This window comes from Alosa alosa, chromosome 6 (genome assembly GCF_017589495.1).
Source record: "Alosa alosa isolate M-15738 ecotype Scorff River chromosome 6, AALO_Geno_1.1, whole genome shotgun sequence".
Lineage (NCBI taxonomy): Eukaryota > Metazoa > Chordata > Actinopteri > Clupeiformes > Clupeidae > Alosa > Alosa alosa.
This window is the reverse complement of record NC_063194.1, coordinates 36581928-36602847: the sequence shown is the minus strand read 5'-3', so window position 1 is coordinate 36602847 and position 20920 is coordinate 36581928. Positions and strand designations below refer to the sequence as shown.

General features: G+C 45.3%; 1 protein-coding gene across 1 annotated transcript; it reads right to left on the bottom strand.

Moving 5' to 3' along the window:
- Window positions 1-651: 651 nt before the first annotated feature.
- On the bottom strand, window positions 652-18878 carry LOC125296773. The gene is made up of 10 exons (XM_048246855.1): window positions 18628-18878; window positions 18216-18497; window positions 17938-18118; window positions 17697-17795; window positions 17465-17610; window positions 7136-7198; window positions 6143-6330; window positions 5786-6004; window positions 5440-5696; window positions 652-812 (listed from the first exon to the last, which is right to left on the bottom strand). The coding sequence occupies exons 2-10, from the start codon at window positions 18494-18496 to the stop codon at window positions 783-785; spliced, it is 1464 nt and encodes a 487-aa protein (XP_048102812.1). The 5' UTR covers window position 18497; window positions 18628-18878; the 3' UTR covers window positions 652-782.
- Between the last annotated feature and the right edge of the window lie 2042 nt (window positions 18879-20920).

The following is a 20920-nucleotide window of genomic DNA, read 5'->3' as shown; positions in this document are numbered from 1 at the left end:
TATCGCTTTTCCTGAAGGGGTGTCTTTATTATTTTAACTCGCGTCTTCAGCTTCTTTACTTACTTTACTGTATTGATGCTTTACTGTATTGATGCTAGCCTTCTTCTGATATTTTAAGTAGGCCTATTTGTAGAAAATATATATTTAATTAATTTTAACTGACCCGCCCGCAAATTACCCGAATATCATTAAAATATTTTGTTTATGACTCATAACCGCGGGTGACTGCGGTCATCCGCGGGCCGCTTAATTTCGGGCAGACCGCGCAACACTGCTATCTATCTATCTATCTATCTATTTTTACCTTGGTTTTTCTCGCGAATCGTTAGTAATAGTCTACCATTACAAACAATGTTTGTTTATAAATTTCCCTTTGATGTCAGATTTTTAGCATGATAAATGCAAATGACTAAAGTTATCACTGAATTATCCTCCACGATTAGTCCTGTTATGGTAATTCAAACATGTAGGTTTTTATTCACATAGTTCCTAGGCTGTTGCTTTTTTGTATCCAGTAGGTGGCTAACCTAGTATGTGGCAGTCCAGGATAAGCCTATACAGATTGACAGGTTTGCAGCAACATGCTTTATTTTTTTAAATTACAAAAACGATAGGTAACACAGTGCGTCGATGTCTGGTGGCATTTTGAGTTCGTTCGCTGTATTCTCGCATGAGATCTAGTGTCTGTCGATTTTTCTCAAAAGTGGAGGGAATGTCAGTCAGTGATGCCAACTCCTCAGTAAAGCAAGCAGCAGTCAATACGTCATCACGTATTTGCGTATTTAATTGAATGGCGCTAGAGGATGAGAAGCCTGGGAGAGAAGAGGAGAAGAGGTGGAGAGAACTGTCTATGGGAGAGAAGAAGAGGTGGAGAGAACGTGGGTATCATCATGGCTAAAAATGAAGTGAATGAATGAAGTGTTTTGGTTCTTGGTTTGGTTTCTTTACATTTAAATCAATTTTGTTCTGCATGTTTAAATATCATTAGTATAGTATAGTATTAGTATCATTTTTGATCAAAAGACTGTCTATAGAGCGCGAGGCTCCCCAAAAACGCTAAGAATGTGATTGTTGCAATGCTAAATCCTTCCTAGCAACATTGCACAACATGTACTAGTTGGAACATAAAAAAAAGTTGTGGTAGGCTATGTTGCTTTACGTCTTTTACGAAGAAGACAACAACAGCCTGGCACATTCAACCAATAACCTAACGTCTCAACAGCTTGCCAGAGTTAAATACAGAAACACTGTTAAACAGGCAGCTATGTGCACATGGCCAACAACGAAATAAATTCAGAGACAGTAAAATTGTAAAGTAGCCTAAGCTCAATCAGGAAGACTACCGTCCCCCTGTCATATTCAAAACTAGCCTAGGCCTACTGGCTAAACCGCAACAGATTGTCTGTGCACCGTGTAGCAGAGATGGCCATATGAAGATGTTCTATGTAAAACTTTTGCGTTGTGTTTAAACTTAAAAATAACTTGACGTGACAACGACTGACAAGGCTAGCCCACTACATTTATTGATCCACAACTTCCAACCGACTGTAACAAGTCAGATCTGCGCTTGGCAGAATTTCACTACAATTACCAATAGGCTATAGGCAGTCTTCCACTAGGCTTCACCAGCAATATCCACATGTGAGCCTGTCATTAGCAGAGTTTCACTTTTCACTTTCAGAATTTAATTTTACATGCAGGCCTGAAACGCGCGAAATCACATCTAATGATGAATGCTGAATAGGCTAAACCTCCCTTGAATTTGCTAAATATGGAATTTCAAGCATATCAGACATTTCTTTGGCAAAGGAGGCATGAAAATTGTATTTTTTGGCGTCGTTTGTCATTCAAATGTTTCCAGATCGGCCCGAGTGGCCCAGGGCCCCAACTCTACCACTAATTGATGAAGCCCTTCAGGCTCTGCTGTGACCCAAAACCACATTCCACCATTCAAAGTCAAAGTCAAAGTTATTACTTTGTATATATGTATATACTTACTTATGTATATATATATATATATATATATATATATATAATTACTTCATTGTTATCCCCTTTTTATTGGCTAAAAATGTCATTTTATTCCATTTTGCCTTGCAGATAATCTAGATGTAAATGTGGAACTTTTCTTGATAATGGCTGTTTTTAATTTATTTTTATTTTTATGTGTAGTGTCCCAGACAAGGAATTGGACCCCCCTCCGAGGACAAGCTGTAAAAGTATGTATGCAAGCAACAAACACAGACAGACAGACATACATACCGTAAAACTCCAAATAATAGCCTGGGCTTTTATTTTCCCAAATCGCCAAACTGCACCGGCTAGTATTAGAGACAGGCGTCTATATGAGACAGGCCTTTAATTCCCTTTACACAAAACTTTTCCTCTGCAAAGATGGAAAATATTATCGAATTAATTATTTCAAACACACTGAATGTCTACCTATATGACTAGGCTATCTGATGACAATTACGGATCATCATTAGTCATCATAGTAAGTCCCTGCCCCCCCTACATACACAGCACATTATTTCATCAGGAAGCTTCTCCAACACACATCCCCAACATACTTACAGCACACTGCCCCCCCCCCACAGCACATTGTCTCATGAGGAAGCTTCTCCAACACACATATTGCACACTGCCCTCTCCCCACATACACAGCACACTATCCCCCATCTCCCCTGTCATCCCCCAACACACACACCAAGACCCCTGGCAGTTGGGTTAGCCCCTTGAGCCGTGGATCTGCCCAAGGTTTCTTCCTTGGTAAGGGAGTTTTTCCTTGCCCCTGTTGCTCTTGGGTGCTCCTTGTTGGTGCCCCCCACCCAATCCCAATCCTCCCCCACCTTTTTGTTATGCAGCCCTTGCCACTTAATCTACTAAACCCCTCTTCTACTGCACTTTTTACCCCCCCATAAATGCACAAATAGGCTGACACCAGACATAATTTCACTGCATTTCTTACTTCCAGTAACTATATGCATGTGACAATAAACTTCCTTGTATCCTTGTATCCTTGTATCATTCATTTAGTGTTGAGATGTTCATTGAGTGAGATACAGTAAGATCCAAATAGCGGGGATAGCCAGAACAGATGAACCACGTTTTAATTAAACGTAATCTACAAAGAGATCGTATCACACTGAAAGCTCATATTTTGTCACTAGCAAATAGCCTATATTGGTCCTTTGTCAAATACAGTTGCATTATCAGCCCTGACAAAAAAACGTTCAGGAATTATTTATGCAAAAGTGGAACGTGCTTAATGTTTCATTCTCCCTACTTTTCGGCATGAATGAAACAGCATGAGAGAGCATGAACCATATTGTTTCTCCCGTTTTGTATTTGCCAAATTTAACAACAGTCTACATTCAAATCATAGCCTACTTCCAGGCATTATTTTTGACCAGGGGTGCTGAATAACAAAATAATCATGGATGTCCGAAATTTCTCCCCAGCATTGATTCAAATTTAGACAGCTAAATCCCAGCATTTTATAATGCCCTGATTCCAATTTTGCCAGCTCATCAATAAAAACCATTTCTTTACCTATTTCAGTAGGTTATATAGCCAGAGAATGTCCGTAGATATAGCCTAGTCTAAGGTAAATTCTATGGCATTTAGAATAAAGAATAAAGTTCGCGAACCGTTCTTTTAATGCCAGCTTACCATCGGATCCAAATTTTTAAACACAAGGGATGAATTGACTATAGCACTTGCCACTCTGACTCATCATCAATAAAAACTGTGCGCACAAACACCAGTCCCTAGGACATAGGCAAAGTTCATATTGGGAAAAAGTTTTGGAATTTGGAACTCTAGCTTTTCCCCAGCTGCAGTCTTTTTAATGCCATCTAATCATAATGTGCAGTCTTTTAATTCTAATCATAATGCCATACTACTTAAGCCCAAATCACACCCAAGATTCGCAGCGAGATGAGCAGCAACTTGATGCAACCTTGCAACTGTGACCAGACATGTGAATGCTTTATGGCGGCTTGTAACGGCGTGCAACATCTAATTCACACTGCTGTAACCTCCTTTCTGTAACGGTTTCGTGTCATTGCGAATCTTTAAACAGACGATCTGACGGGTTTTAGAAGATTAAATAACCCGAAACTAAAAAACAGACCAGGCCTCTACTGGAGACCGGCCTTTAACCCAAACCTGTAGCCACGCCAGGCGTTTAAAAGAGACAGGCGTCTCTTAGGGACTCGGCGATTATTTGAAGTTTTACGGTACTCGAACACACATTTTCTCTGTCTGTCCCCCTGTCCCCCCATCCACTCTGGGACACAAAGTCCATGTCCAGACAATGACTAGGTGGCAGAACGCATGCTGGTGCCAGATCTATGTAGTATTAATGTGGAACTTGTAATTTGATTGGAAAGCATACTTTCTCCCCCTTCATGTGCATCATTGTAAATAAAACCAGCATCTGACTTGGGCTCCAAAAATCACCCATGTTTCATGATCTTTCTGAAATGTCTTTTATCTCTGGTGTTCTGCAGTGCTGTATACGGAAATGTTGCCGATGAACCGCCCCCCCCCCCAGCACCCCCTGGTTGACCCCCCCTCCCCGGAGACAGAACAGAATGGGTAAATCCAGTATGAAGCAAAATACTCAATTTGTGTATTTGTGTTACATTATTACTCATTATTTTTCTCTCTCTTTTTGTTCCAGATGCAAATGCCACCCCATCACAGTCATTTTCTGTGTAGTTTGTCTTGTGATTATTCTTTTGTTGCTTTTTGTTATTATTTTTTGTACCATTAAAATGCTTGAGTAAATTTTACTTCCATTTGCTTTATTTTGTTGCTTCAAACACATAGAACATGGGTGGGCAAACTCTTCGGTATGCAGGCCAGATACTGAAAAATGTAAGCTGCCAAAGGCCAGTGTAAATAAGAGCACCCGTTTTTTAACCAGCAGGCCTTCTAAAACATTCTGCATGATGCTACACTCACTCTCACAGCACTAAATCTATGATGTGTGACACATATCTGCTCTAATATTACATTAATGTAACAATGGGTGATGTGTGTGTTTGAGAGAGACGGAGAGAGACAGAGAGAGAACATAGTCTAGCAGTGTGTGTGTATGTGTGTATGTATGTGTTTGTGTGAGAGAGAGAGATATTGGGCAGAGTCTAGAACTTTGAACTTTATTTGAATACAAATCAACATACACATACGTTCTTTTTTGGTGCTTAAAAGCGGCATATAGGAGGCAAATCCAGCACAGCAATGTCAGCAAACACCAGAAAAATGTTTGTCTCATTCATCTAACCAGTCCAAGTCAAGACCTTCACCTCTGAATGATGTCTTGTTTACGCCATAGTCCCACAAGATTTCGTCATTGCACTGGATATCCTTTGATGCCAGGAACAGTATAGTGTCTCTGCAACCATCAGGGAATTTCAATTGGAAATGTACCGGCTTGACATTGAATTTCTTTTTAGAATGATTCATCCTCCTCCCAAATGTGTCTTTAAGGGGGTGACATTCACAAGGGAAGGTCTGTGCATCGATACAAAGACTGGCACCACCTCTGGTCTTGAAAAAAAAAAGATAGCCCATTTCTCCACTCTGCTGTTCTGAAAGCAATTTCTTTCCTTCAGATGCCGGGATTATTCGGCCATGGTAGTCACAAAGGACATCTCCTTTGGTGAATGGCATGGTGGCAACGACACCTACAACAGAACAGACTAGAATATTTACGGCCATGTCCATTTCAAATCTTGACATTGCTTTTCATTTGTTATGTTTCTTGTTTGCTCACCTTTTCCCTTATCTCCACCAAAGTCCTGGATCTGAAGCCCTTTCCATTTTTGCTCCGAAACTGCCTTTATGATTTTGCCATCCTTTTCAATGCTCGTCTTCTGTTCAGATATCCAAGCCTGAAGAATATCCTTAAGGTCCGGGAGGTTTGCGTGCCACTTTTCTTTGGAGATGACGAGACGGACTTTGTCCAAAGTCGGTTGATGCCTGCCAATGTGAGCTGAGATGGAATTGTAAGCTGGTGTCAGTACAGAAACAATGAAAATCAGCACACCTTCTCTTTTAGAGTATCTCAAAACATTCTGTTTTGTTGTCAAAGACATGACACTTATGACATGATGCATGACATGATGCTTACCGAGGATATAATTTAAGCGCATCTTGTACTGCTCTCCTCTCCACTTGTCATAAACGTCACGGCCTTCAAATCCAGCGCTCATCCTCCTCTTTTTTGTGGGTGGTTCGTCGTTGAGAGTGACGGGAAACATTTCAACAAATGTTTCAAACTGGTCAAGAGCTGTTGTATTCAAAGCTGAGGAAGAAGAGCTATGAGAATAGGTTAATTTCAGGACTGCTGGGTGTACTTTCAAAAGCGCTACATTAAAGCATTCACTCATTCGTATAGCACATACCTTTCACCAGATTGTAAGAATGTGAAATGAATAAATATCAGAACAAGAGGCTTTCGCGTAATAGTCAAAAGATAATGCGCCTTTACTGTAGCCTACGGTATAGAGTTTGCGAGGTGGAAAACGAGAGGAAATAGTAGCGTTTAAAATGTCCTTTTAAATTGTAGCCTAATAATGCACTGTTGAGCATTTTAAATCCGAAATAATAAGGAATGTGAGGAGGTTGCTATTAACTTTAAATCTACAATCAAAACTATCTACAGCCTATGACGCAAATTGAATAGCCATGTCCGCATACGGATGCCTGCTTTAGTTGACTGGATTTCAAGTTGAATAGCTGATTAGGCTGATGTCCCTTGCATTTTGCCACTGCGTGGTCCGCACAGAAATGTTTCATTTTGCGAATGAGATGTCCACGCTGTCCCCTGTGCGACGTGTTGCCCCCCCAGTTTCAGAGCTATTCTAAATGCAAAATTGCGCAGAGGGCCGTGACTGTGGTAAACTATCCTAATAGAAAACTGATAGCTTTCCTGGCTAAATGGTATAAGTTAGGCCTATTACACAACATACATTTTGCTGACGACCCAAATAACCTAACCCAGTCTTTGGGAAACACTGCTCTGACTGATGTTCTCACAACTGAGAATATAGGGAAATTAATGTGCATTACATTGGTGTAACAGGGACCTTAAAAGATAATTGTTTGCAAACACAATACACACCTCTCACCAGCCACCTGTGTATCCTCAGGAATCGGCTCACTGCTTTGAGTCGTCTGCTCACAACTGAGTAAATGGGAAAAAAATACATATGGTTTACACTGGTGTGCATGACACAGACCTTGGAAGAACATATACCACTGCTTGCACACACCTCCCACTAGCTGTCTGTGTATCCTCAGGAATCGGCTCACTGCTTTGAGTCGTCTGCTCAGTACCATCTACAATAAATTCTTTTAATCACCGATCCTGATCCAGCCGTCAAGCTTTATTGACCATCTTCAGTACAGACATCAGAACTAAAACACAACGCAAAAAAGCGATCGTGAATCCAACATTTGGTTTCCGTGGACCGGACGCAAGAGGAGGGGGGGAAGACGAGAACATCCATTCGGGCGAGGTCAGACTGAGTCTTGGGTTCAAACAGACGCCGAGGGCAGACTTTGAAACTTCACATCTGTAAGAAGAGTCTACTTTGGGGCCCCGGGCTGACGTGACCAACCCCAGCTGGAAGCCTACCAAGAGGGAGGACGCTGTGGCGCTGCGTGTGCACCCGCCGCAGTGAAGAAACTCTGACCAGGTGAAAGCAAAGAGTTTTTTTTCTCCTCTGTGCGTGAAAAGAACCAAGAGTAAAGTTAAAAAAAAAAAACATAATTTAGGGAGTAAATTAGAATTTTTGATTTGAAGCTGCACATTAATGAGAGTATTGAAGTTTGTGTCATTAAGTGTTTTGTCAAGTAACGCATTACCTATATCAATGATTGATGAGCTCTAGATGTCATTGGATATAAGAAGTTTTCTGATAAAAAAGTAAACGGTTGAAGTGTACACATATTTTGGGTAATTGGAATAGATTCGTGAACGAATTAAAAGAAGTAATCGATTAACTACGGACAAGCTTGGGGGATTAACGCTTTTCTTTTTCTGTACTGCCATTACATGCTGAGCTGTGTGGGTTTTGTGATAAAAGCTATGTGGGTTTTGTGATAAATGCTGTGCGGGTGCCGAAGAGAAAATAGAAGGAGTTACTGTTGCGACAGTCATTATTGTTGCTGAAGTGAACTGTGTGGTTGTTTCTCAAGGGTTTTGTTTAGTTTAATGGCCAAGGACTAAACTTAGCGTTACAGTGATACGGAGAGGAGACGAAATCACCAGGGGGGGGTGTTTTGGTTGTGCAGTAGGTGAAAAGTGGAATAGGGTTTCCAACCTATGTTTTTGTTGACTTGGTCAACTGTGAATTTAACGAGAGATCGTTAAAGGTGTGAGTGAGACATTAATTTTTTGTCGTTGTCCAGCCGTTTCTGGGGAGAAAGGAAATAGTCTGAGTTAAGTGGAACTGACACTGGTGAAAGTTATTGTTGTGGCTTCATGCTGTGAGTAAAATAATTTGCCAGGTTCCGGAGCGAGAGAGATAAGGAGAGAGTGTTTTCTTTTCCCTGGCGGGAGCAGCGAGCGTGTGTGTGTGAGTGTGTGGAAAAAAAGGAGAAGGACAGAGAGAGAGAGAGGTTTTTTTTCTCTGGCCAAAGCAGAATCGCAAAAATTGGCACTAAAACATCACACACTACTGACAAATTTAAGCAAAAAGTTTAAATAAAGGACCTCGTCCTTGTACGAACACATAGTCTAATTCATATGGCTTCGGGCCCCAATAATAATCTGGAACAAGACACTGTGCAAGAGAGTAAGAAATCAGAGATGGTTCGCGGGCGCAATAAGCAAAAAGAAGATAAGTAAGCAGCTGACCATGATGAGGAGGGAGTGAAGCCTCAGCAGGAGGAGACATTCACTGAAATACAAGATTATGTGTCAGATTGGATGGCGAAGAAATTTCAATTGGGCAAATTTGAGGAAAAATTGAGAAAAGATTTTGAAATTGATCCTGCATCTATTGTCCAGGGGCGCTGGCCACCTAAGAAGGTTCGTGAGGTGTATTTGAGTTGGAAAAAGCACAACAGACATTGTGAACCCTACGCCTTTTTGTTAATGAGCCAGCTCAGGCGATCCTTTATGGGGGCTATGCGGGCATCCTGCTCGCAGGAGGTAGATGCCGAAAAACACCGTACTACATGTCTGGCAGAATAATTGAAATCTCAGGCAGGGAAAGCTGGCAAGAGGTTGCAGACGGCCGCAATTGTGGAAGAGTCATTGAGAAGGAAGATACAAGAATTGGAGACAGAAATTCGAGACAAGACTTGGAGAAGTGAGATGGAGAAACGTGACTTGGAGGAACAGTTGGCAGAAGCAGACATGTTGCTAGAACACACTGGAATGAGGCGAAGAGGAGCAGTCCCAGCGCGCCACTCTGAGGGGAGGAGCCAACTCCTCCCACTACCACCGCCCCATCATGGGGAAGGGGGGCGTGGAGGGCAGCACAGCACCCGCCTCTATCCGTTACTGCACGGCTTGGACCCAGCAGCGCCACCTGCCATGGTGGAAGCTTCTGGAAGTGCAGTGGACATCTCTGACACTATTGAGCTGGGAGGCAGTTTCATCGCACACTATCCGGCTATTGGAGGTCTGTTTGAGCCATTGAACAGCACCCCACCTGGCGGGTACCAACAGCCAACAGGGAAAGGCCCCTGCTTCCAACAATCTACAGCTGATGCTCAAGCCAGCATGGGCCTAGCAACAGGCCCTGGCCTCTACACTTCATATGTGACCCACTACCCACAACCTGCTCAACCCCAGCAGGGCCAATACCAGCCACTGGCCACTGCTACAGCTCCCACTCCAACACCATCCATGCTGTTACCAGCGCCACCTGCAACCAATCCCCAATACCTGCCACCCGAACAAGCCAACCAAGCACCATCGAATGATGACGCAACTGCTGTCCCCGTGACTGACGCCCCATCCACATCTGATGCAAGCCAGGAGCCGGCTGCTCCCACCAATTAAGCCCAAGACCAAGAGGCGCAGGCCACCAGCAGAGGGATGGGATGTCTGGGATGAATCAGCTGATGAGGCCCTCATATGCCCAGTACGCACAGTAGCCAACGCTGATGGTGTGTCTGTGTTCTATCAACCAGCAAAGGGCGACGAGATCCAGAAGTGGTCTGCCGCCATACAACACCCTCGGGATGCCGGACGGCATACCTGGACGAAGATAAAAGAACTCAAGGAGATGAGAGACCTGCACCCTTTTGACGCATTGAAGATCCTCCATCGGGTGCTGAATGTCAGGGAAAGAGAAACCCTTCGAACCCTTGTCGTAACAGCTTTGGGAGAAAACCAGTTGCAGTTGGATGACGCATGGGAAGAAATCCGTCGGTGGCTACGACAACAAGGAAAGACCACAGTTGACTGGTCCAAGATCTCCGCTTGCCTGCAGAAGGAGGGAGAGTCTGTGGACGCCTATGGGAACCGCTTCATGGAACTCTATCTGCAATACGGGGAATGAACCACGACTCCGACACCATCGCAGCAGCCTGTGAGGCGCCTTTGAAGAGTCAATATCTTCGGGGGCTCCTGCCTGATATCCAGAAAGGAGTAAAACTCATTTTCGCCAACTGGGAGGATGACAATATTGATTTCCATCAAGTCATGAATTGTGCCATCCGAGTAGCACGCGATACGGAGGTGAAGATCAGAAACCTGAATGCCAACAAGAGAGAGGGCAAGGAGACACGAGAAAGGAAAGGGAAGTGCCACGGCTGTGGGAAGACAGGCCACTGGAGGAAAGACTGCAAGGAAAAGCCAAAAAACTGGAAGTCCTGCGGGCAAGAACCAAACCGCCGGAGGAGAGATGAGGGGTCCGACGATGAGGAGGACAAGAGAGCCGTGTTGAGGAAGTTTAAAAACATGAGCAGCTGGAAACCCTCTTCTCTGCGGTCCCGGGAAACTAGACACCCCCTCACTCCGATCCATTGCCGCCGCCCTACGACTTGCCGACAACACCCTTTACGTTACTGCCTTGCTTGCAGAACACACTGAAGTTGAATTTTTGATTGACACTGGTGCTGAACTCACAGTCTTTTCGTCCAAATTATTGAAGAAACACAGAATTCCTTTGTCAGGTGTCACTAAGACAGCTTGTGGACCATCCGGAGAGAAATTCAGTCTGAAGCAAACAGCCCCAGTCACCATAGCCATTGGACCCACCGAGGTAACATGCCACCTATGGGCAGGCGACCAGATCCGCGAACCCCTGCTGGGGATGGATGTGCTGCTGTCCTTCAATGCCAGCCTCGAATTTAAAGATGGGGAAGTCTCTTTGAACCTGCGAAGGCTGAAAAGAGAGGACCTCCGGGAATATGCTGTATGGGCCAAAGGAAAGAACGACTGCGGACTGCTGGACATGGAGCCTGTCAGACTGACTGGAAGACCACCTCCGTGTGTGAAGCAATATCCCATCAATCGAGCTGCCTTGGACGGACTCCGCCCAATCATCAAGGAATTAGAGGAAAGAGGAGTCATCGCCAAAACCAAGTCTGCTTCCAATGCCCCAGTCTGGCCCGTGAAAAAGGCCAACAACACCTGGAGATTGACCATTGACTATCAGGAAGCCAACAAGACTCTTGACCACATCTGCCCAATAGTGCCGGACGTGTCCACCATTTTTAACTCTTTGACACCGGAGCATAAAATGTTCACGGTGCTGGACAGCGTCAACGCCTACTGGACAATTCCTATCGCCGCAGAGTGTCAAGACTGGCTGGCCTTCTCCTTCGACGGGAGTCAATACCATTGGAAAAGACTGCCTCAGGGCCTAAGCTGCGCACCAACCATCTACCATCAGGCGCTGCGACGACACCTCACGCTTCCTGAAGCACCCATATTGACCTCTGAGGTCATCATGTATTTGGACGACATTTTAATTGCATCTGAGACTGAAGAAGAACACGACAGAGACGTGCTGGCCTTGCTGGATTATCTGCACGCCAAAGGCCACAAAATTAGCTACGAAAAAGCACAAATGTCACAGACGGAAGTTGTGTTCCTTGGACAAAAGATATCCCCAGGCAAACGTGAAATCACCCAAGACCGAACTGCTGCAATCCGAAGGACCCCAGACCCCAAGACAGTCAAAGAACTTCGATCCTTCCTTGGGCTCTGCAATTACAACAGAAACTGGGTGGAATGTTACACTGAGATTGCTCAACCACTGAATGATTTGCTAAAAGGAAGACCAGATTCAAAGGAACAGATCCAATTCGGAGAAGAACAACGGAAAGCGTTTGAAGATTTGAAAAAGGCACTGTGTGAAGCTCCGGCTTTGGGAATCCCCAATGTCAGACGACCATTCACTCTCTATGTCAACGAGAACCGTGGCTACCTGACATCCATACTGTCACAAGAACATGGAGGCCTGATGAGACCGGTGGGCTACTATTCTGCCAAACTTGACACTACAGCTCTTGGGTTTGGACCCTGTCTGAGAGCAATACAGGCTGTATACTTAGCTATACAGCTGGTCAACAACATCGTGCTCGACCAACAACTGTTTGTCAAATGCCCACACTCAGTGAACACCTTGATGGCCGGATCGAAAGTTCCATGTGTCTCCGACAGCCGCTGGGGAAACTGGCAAGCGTGCTTGAATCTCCAAACATAGTCATTCAGAAGGCTACAATATCCAATCCCTCCACCATGCTAGCTCCCACTGACACCGACGGGACAGAAGACCACAGGTGTGAAGACCTGGTGGCTCTCTTGGAGCAAGAACACCCAGTGAAGGAGGAACCCCTCCAAAACCCAGACTTAGTTCTGTTCACTGATGGCTCCTCGCTAGTGGAGGATGGAACCCGTGGCGCTGGGTGGGCTGTGACAACTGAGCACGAAGTATTGGCATCTGATTCCATGTCTCCTGGCACTTCAGCCCAACAAGCCGAACTGAAAGCAATGATTGAAGCTTTGAAACTCGCAGAAGGTAAGACGGCTACTGTCTACTGTGATTCACGCTACGTGCATGGAGTTACAATGGATTTTGGACTTCTGTGGAAACAACGGGGTTTTGTAACAGCTAGAGGAACACCCATCAAAAACGGAGAGCTTGTGGCTGAATTGTTGGATGCAATGCAACTACCAAAAGACCTGGCAGTCGTAAAAGTGAAAGCACACACAAGGCAAGACACCCTTGAGGCAAGAGGCAATGCATTGGCGGATGCGGCGTCAAGAACAGCCGCAAGGAAAAAGAGAGGGAGGGGATAACTAAACGAACTAACGAATGGACACGAAATGGAAACACGGACGGATCTAACGGTAACAGGAAATTTTTTGAAAATGACAAAGAAAATGCATGATGAGAGTGACCAAGAAGATCAAGGAAACATCGGAAGAGGGAAAACGGAAAGTTTGGCCAACATCAAAGACATGCAGAACAGCGCAAGTCCGAAGAGAAGTGGACTTGATTGAAAATGCAGCGGCTCCATGACGACAACCTGTGGAGGTTTGGAACACCTAACAGTGGCTCCAGAAAGTCTTCTGCCATACCTGGCGACGCAAATTCATTCGCTTGGACACGGGGAGTGGAAAAATGAGGAACAGATTCATACAGGTCTGGTGGGCCCCAAAGTTCACAGCAACGCCAGGGACATCGCCAAGCGGTGTGCCACCTGTCGGCAAAACAACCACGCACAGAAAGGTCAAGCTGCCAACATTGAAAACACCTGCTCCACCAGGGCCTTTCAGAGTTCTTCAGATAGATTACATCACCCTTCCAAAGTGCAAAGGCTATCGCGACGTTCTGATTGTCCTGTGCAAGTTCTCCAGGTGGATCGAGTTGCCCCTGCACGATCCGAACTGCACTACACACCGCCAAAGTCCTCGTGGAAAGACATCATTCCACGATACGGATTGCCGGAACAGATCTGCTCAGACAACGGAACACACTTCACTGGAGCAGTCTGCGCAGAGGTGGCCGCATGCTGAATGTGCAATGGTCCCTGAACTGTTCTTACCACCCAGAATCCTCTGGGCAGGTGGAGAGAGCCAACCGGATGCTGAAGGAGCGACTGGCCAAGAAACATCAAGAAGGCATTCCTTGGGTTGACGCTTTACCAACAGTCCTGTGTAGCATGCGTGCTACAAGCAACAGGGACACAGGACTCAGCCCATTTGAGATCGCGGACTGGCAGGCCTTTCTCAGCACCAGGCACGATCGATCTGAGGAAAGCCGACATCCACCTGACATCAGATGCAATGCTGAACTACTGTGTGCAATTGACAGAAGCGTCCAGACAGCGGCTAACCAAGTGAAAGAGGCCTGGGGAGACCCCGAAGGTGGGCACTCTCTAGTGCCAGGTCAGTGGGTGATGATTCACAAGCCCCAAAGGTTAGTGCTGGAAGCCGGCACGATGGGCCGATCAGATATTGTTGGTAACACAGTCGGCAGTAAAGGTCCAGGGCAAAACCAAATGGATACACGCGAGCCACTGCAAACTAGTTGATCCTCCGAAACATGACACGCCGAGCAGGGTACAATTATATCTGATTTTCCGCCTCGCCTTTTTTTAGAAATAGGGTGTAGACCAGGGAGGAAGATTCACGGAAGACTTTCATTTTGACGGTGGATTTTTTTTTTTGTTTTCACGGAGGTCAGAGGAAAAAAATGAAAAGGGTAGGGACACCAGTGTAGAATCTTTCCCTGTAAAACCGAGCCTGCTTGGAGTGTTGTGCTAATTGACTCTTGGTGACACAAACTCATGCTCAGAAAGGTGATAGACTTGGACAAGTCTTACCTGTTTTTTTATTACTGGCATTAGCCATTATCTAATTCAGGAGTGATTACATATACCTGTGAAATGTTTAATCATTATGTGCTTGCATGTTATATTGTTAATCAATACTATAACTTGATTATATATTACATTTAATCATTATATGATTGTTCTCACTGCAACCATGACTATCCTCCAACTGATACTGCTCTTTACTTTCACTCCACATGTACCCATGAAGTTGCTTGAAGCCACGGACATCATCCAGGACAGAGACTTTTGCCTTTGAACTGAACTGTTGCCTGCCGGTCTCCTTCACTTCTCCCCAAAAAAAAGACTCTGTTTCCCAAAGGAATCCTCAACTCCATCGTTTCTAACAGTGATCAGCTCACTGAATTCTGTGTTGTGTAACTGTTGTTGTGTGTCTCCTTTATCAACTGAAAAATGTCACCGAGAATGTTGTTTTGTTGTGCTGTTATCCTGTGTCACCTGGTTATTGTTACTGATACTCTGTATGACAGCCATCATGATGTGCACAAGGACAACACTTTTCTGAAGACGGCTCATGGGTTAGCCCAGGCCAAGCGTAAAGCATTCGCGTTGGGTATGCGGGTTAATGCCATCTGCCTCTGAAGTGTATCCTTACATAGCCATCCCCTTTACCATCCCAGAGTATGTAGCAGCCTTTAACAGTACTACAAATGGTTCCCCTGATGACATCTTTCCCAATCCTCCATGGGCCAGAGGGCCCCCCTACTAAGCTTAAATTGAGTTATGCCCCACGGGTGTGATCTGTTGGGTGGCCGACAAGAATGGACGGTCGGTGGTGGTCAGAGCATCTGCCCATATGAAGTTCAGGTTGACAGACTGAGGTTTCCATTGAACAGTCAGGTGAAGTGGTCCTTATTCCCCTTCCCGATGATGCGGTTCCAGGTGGGACGCCAGGAAGCACGGTCGCCACTAATGCACTAGCCCCTGTAATGTGGTTCCATGTTTGTGTGTGGACAGTATGCATATTCCTATCTTCCCCTAATTGGCAAGGCTCTTGTTATTTATCTTATGTTGTTCCAGCTGTGAGGATTGTGGGAGGGAACATTTGGTGGGTGAGTCAACATCCATACACCCTAGGACTAAGCGCGACGCTTTTGGGGTCACAGTACTGTTGCAACCCCTCGACACAGAGATTCTTTGCCGCTTTAATTCCAACTTATGGCCTAACGGTGGCTTTGATGAGATTAGAGATCTGGTACACATTGTTGATGTAGTAGCTAATGACACTGCACATGCTCTTTCAGACATTAACCGAGAACTGTATGCAGTAAGACAGGTTGCCCTTCAGAATAGACTCTGCCTGGACGTGGTTTTGGCCAGTAAGGGAGGTGCTTGTGCTCTGATTGGACAGGAATGCTGTACTTATGTGCCTGACTCGACCGGGTAATGTCTCCAATTACATCAAAGATATTTACGCCCGGCAGCAGCTTAAGCGGATAATGGTAGCTGGTCCCTGGGAGGGTGGTTGAGTAGCTGGGTGGGCCCCTGTTTGCTCAGATTGTCCAGTTCATTATGCCCCTGCTCATTCCCATCTTTGTCATCTACTTAGCAATCCAAGTGGTGTTGTGTATCATTGCTGCAGCCACCACTACCAATCCAAGATTGGCCCCTGTTAGAGTACCTCCTGCCCAGCCTCGGATGTACCGAGGATGTGAGTTTGATTCCTTTCCTTTTTAATTTTTTTTATGTGTGAGACAACTGAACGAAATCAGTTATTATGTTTTTCTTTTAAGACACCGCACTTCTTCCTTTTCAAAGTGCTAGAGAAGTAATCTTGTCTTGGTTTGTCCTCTGTTCTTTTTTAGACCACATCAGACTCCTTTTTCTTTGTTTTGTATGATCTATAAAAATCTGTGTTTTTTTAATTGATCAAGAGGGGGGACTGTAGAAATCTGGGGTATTTCTGTATGTATTCTGATGTGTTCATCTGTGTTAGAGACGGGAGAAGTACATGCCATTGTTTCACTCCCTAGTTCTAATCCTTAGGCTTCGTGTGGCTGCACATAGGATTTACCATCAACAGGTCAGACTGCCATGTTCATGGCGGTAGTGATAGCATGGGCAGAATGAGATATCACCTTGTTATTCTGTTTTCAGGGCTAGTACTTTTCCTATTCTATGGCTGGTACCTTCTGGTACCTTCCACATTAAGCATGATTTACGTTGATATGATTTTAGTATAACAGGCTTTGTCTCAGGCTTGGACTTCGAGACGGATCGAGGAAGCTTACTGGGGAGCATCTGATGCCAAGACGCTCAACAGGAGCCCGCTTCTAACTACCACACCTGTTAGACTCTGTGCAGTTTTACTGTTTGAGACTTAGCCTGTGCTCGGTTAGTGAGTGTTGTACCATCTACAATAAATTCTTTTAATCACCGATCCTGATCCAGCCGCCAAGCTTTATTGACCATCTTCAGTACAGACATCAGAACTAAAACACAACGCAAAACGATCGTGAATCCAACATGCTTTACCTATGTATGCATGACATGAACTGTGAAAAAAATAGAACCTGATCCAATTTAAACATCTTCTAGCTGGTGTCTGTGGATCAACTTATACAGTGTACTTGTGTGTGTGTGTGTATGTGTGTGTGTGTGTGTGCACAGTACATATACTTACAACTTCCAAAGACGTTGTAAATCTGTTTTTGTGTTTGCAATGGGACCACCATTCTGTCCTAGAAAGAAGCAGCCTTCGTCGTCCATATATTCATCTTGTCTAAGTAAAGCCAGTGGCCGTATCTTGGTAAAGTACAACTCAAACCACTGTTGAATTAAATGAAAATATCAGCAACCAGATTGAATTTGGAATACATTATTCAAGTCGTTTAGACTGTGGCAACATACAGTACCTCTTCTTCTTCCTTTCTGAGAGTACAGGCCACTGAATTATCACTGAATTGGATGGTCACACCACTTGATGTCTGCTGTCTATCAACCCAACCTGCAGTCTGTAGAGCAGATGGTATACATGAATGAGCACAATTTTTTTGAAACAGGTATAATTTCTTACCTTTAAATGTATGCAAAGCATTTCATGACTGAGATGATTTAATTTTGTTGTGCAGGAATAAAATTTGGACACTTGCGTACTTTGAAAGTCTCTATACTCTTCAAAGATTTGTTGTATACCACAGACAACACGCCCATACAAAAGTATCGGAACTGTGTCGTGTAGTTTGTTGCCACGTTCACTCCAGTCTTAAGTTTGGCAACCATACTGCGCATCCACGGAGTGACGTCTTGCAGAAGCTGCCGTTGCTCAGCTGGAGAGCTAATTATAACCAACAACAGATGAGAGACACATATTAGACACCTTATGAACACTAATAAAGATTGAAACCATAAGTCATTTAAAGGGAGAATCTAACCTTTCCGATGGGTCTTTGACTATAAAGAAGCCCTTGCTTTTCAGCCGGTCGATGAGGGCACGGAGGGGATCTTCCTCATTCATTAAGGAATCAACCTCATGGTACTCCCAACGTCTGCCCACTCTCGTCCATTCTTTTTGGGATATTTTGGCCTTGGTCAACTCAGCGTTACGCTCTTCTTCTGTGTTGTCCTTCATACAGGCCTTCTTAAGGTGACTTGACAAATTTTCATGAGGCTTCTCACATAACAGGCAGTAGACAATACGCCTATCAGCGGCCATCCTTCAATAAATGCAAAAAAACACACACACAGAGAGAGAGAGAGAGAGTTCATTGAAATAGTGAAATACCAATGTTATGAGTAGGATGTCTGATCCATTGAGCTTTGCTATCTGCTCCATGTGGTACTTACTTGTCAATGCTGCTTGACAACCAAGGAATACCAATCCTGATGAGTTATGTAGGCCCTGAAAAGGAAAATAATTTAAGAAAAAATCATTTCACTCAAATGGTCTAGTCAGCTTGCTGGTTATTAGTACATCAACATGTAGTTTGCTGTCTTCAGAGCATGAATGCACATCTGTCCCAAAGAGTTTAAACATGGGTCAGATTTCTTTAGAATAACAACAGAAAAATATGTTTTACTGTGTACCATACCGTTTATTGTAGCCTCCACAATTCCAATTTCCGTCAGTGAAATGTTCCAACTTCTTAGCGCTCTCTGGGTCAAAAGGCGAGTCACACACACTAGTTTGTGAACAAAAATTTTCAGGTCGTCTTTTAAACTGTGGGAGTGAGCGTCATATGTGACAATCATGTAGTGGATTCCCCATATACGATGCCATTGCAGTGGTCTTCAGATGTGATGTCTCTAGCAGTGGATTTCACATATGATGCAACTATGGGTTAGTGAGCATTTGTGGTGGTGGGTTCCACATTTGGAAGTGTGTTCCACATTTGATACTTTTGGCAGCGGTCTTCACTAGCGGAGCTAGTAGGTTTGCTAGGGCCGGAATCGTATGCGAATCCGCAGGTATACCATGGGTTTGAGATTTTTTCGGTTCTGCTTAAGGCCTTAACCCTTGAGAGGTTAGCTTAAGTGGGGCACAGTGCACCAGTACTTATCGGTGCTTAAGCCTGGTTGTCCGGGGGGGGGGTGGTACCCAGAGGGGGGGGGGGGTGTTTGCCACTTTGTGTTGCGGGCTTAGCATAGAGGGTGTTAGCTAGTTTGATTAGCGTGTTTATTTTGGGTTAAGTTTAGGAGTAGGATACAGGGTAATGCTCCCAGGCTCACACACACGCGCGCAGGGGACAGAGAGGAGTCTTTGGAGCCTCTGTGAGCAGCTGGGGCCTGTGGGTGGGTGTGTGTGTGTGTAGGGGTGCTGCAGTGGGTATAGCACAGCATCTAGGCCCAAGCATCTAGGCACAGCATCTAGGCCCAACTTTAATAATAATAATGTAATAATAATAATGCTGGGGCCTCTCTGAGCAGCTGGAGCCTCTCTGAGCAACAGGCCCCTCTCACTGTCCCTCTCTATCACCTGGCGCGGCGCGTGTGTGGTGTGTGTGGCTGTGCTTGGTGGGGGTCTAGCGCAGCTCTCTGTGTCTCTCCTGCTCCTAGGCCCCAAGTTGAGCCCGTCTGAGCACAAGCACTCATCCCCAGGCCTCTCCCCGCTCCGTCCGTCACAGTAGCTAGTAGGCCTCTCACAAGGCCTTAGCCTAAGCTAATGTGTGTGTGTTTGGGGGAGGGGGGGGGGGGGTTCGGGTAGGGTTAGATTTAGGGTTAGGTTAGGGTTACGCCCGGATAGGGTAATAGGCCACAAGTGCACCGGGTGTGACCTTTTGGCCACAAGTCGGAGCTGCAGGCAGTGGACTGGTTGCGGCACCCCATGCGCCCCATGTTTTCTATGACGGACGCGAATCCGCCCCTGTCTGGCGTGCTTCCGGAGCATGCGGTTGGGGGCCAGAATCATATCAATCCGCGCGTTAGTTCACATGTGAGCCTCTAAGCGACTGAGTGTTAACCCGTGTGGAAATCAGGCAGCTATGCCTCGAGTGTTTTTTCTCTCACTATCCCTGACTATGATAGGGGTAATAGCCACAAGTGCACCGGGTGCAGTTGGTTTTTTGGCCACAAGTCGTGCAGCGTTGGTGTTAGACTGGCGGCACCTTACGCCCCCATGTTTTCTGGCGCTCGGACGCGTAATGGCGCCACCCCGTCTCTGTGACCTTGCGTCGCGGAGCTAGGGCGGTTGGCTAGGGCCAGAATCATATCTGAATCAAGGTGGCGTGCTTCCACATGTGGGGGGTCAGGATTCACATGTGAGCGCCTCCCTAGCGTGACTAGTGTCGCCCTCGTGTGGAAATCAGGCAGCTATGCCTCAGTGTTTTCACTCTCACTATCCCTGACTATGATAGGGGGTAATAGCCACAAGTGCACGGGGTGCAGTTGGTTTTTACAGCCACAAGTAAGTGCAGCGTTAGGGTTGGGTTAGAGAACATGATATTTCCCTAGGGTTAGGTTGAGGGGTATGATTTGGTGGAGTGGGTGACTGTGGCAGATGCACTGGCTGATTGGATCCAACCACGCAAACAAGGAAGGGAATAGGGGTAGGGAAAAGGTCAACTGTCAAATAAAATAAAAATAATAATGTGCTAAAACAACCCTGGGTTAGGGTAAGTTTAGGGATGGGAGGTTAGGTTAA

What these genes read in the sequence shown, in the direction of transcription:
- LOC125296773 (XM_048246855.1), bottom strand. Translation starts at nt 18,496, where the DNA reads ATGGCCGCTGATAGGCGTATTGTCTACTGCCTGTTATGTGAGAAGCCT. An exon ending in TTACAACGTCTTTGGAAGTT is followed by an intron (nt 7,199 to 17,464) that starts GTAAGTATATGT and finishes CCATTTACTCAG; the next exon opens with TTGTGAGCAGACGACTCAAA. An exon ending in GCGCTTAAATTATATCCTCG is followed by an intron (nt 6,005 to 6,142) that starts GTAAGCATCATG and finishes ATTCCATCTCAG; the next exon opens with CTCACATTGGCAGGCATCAA.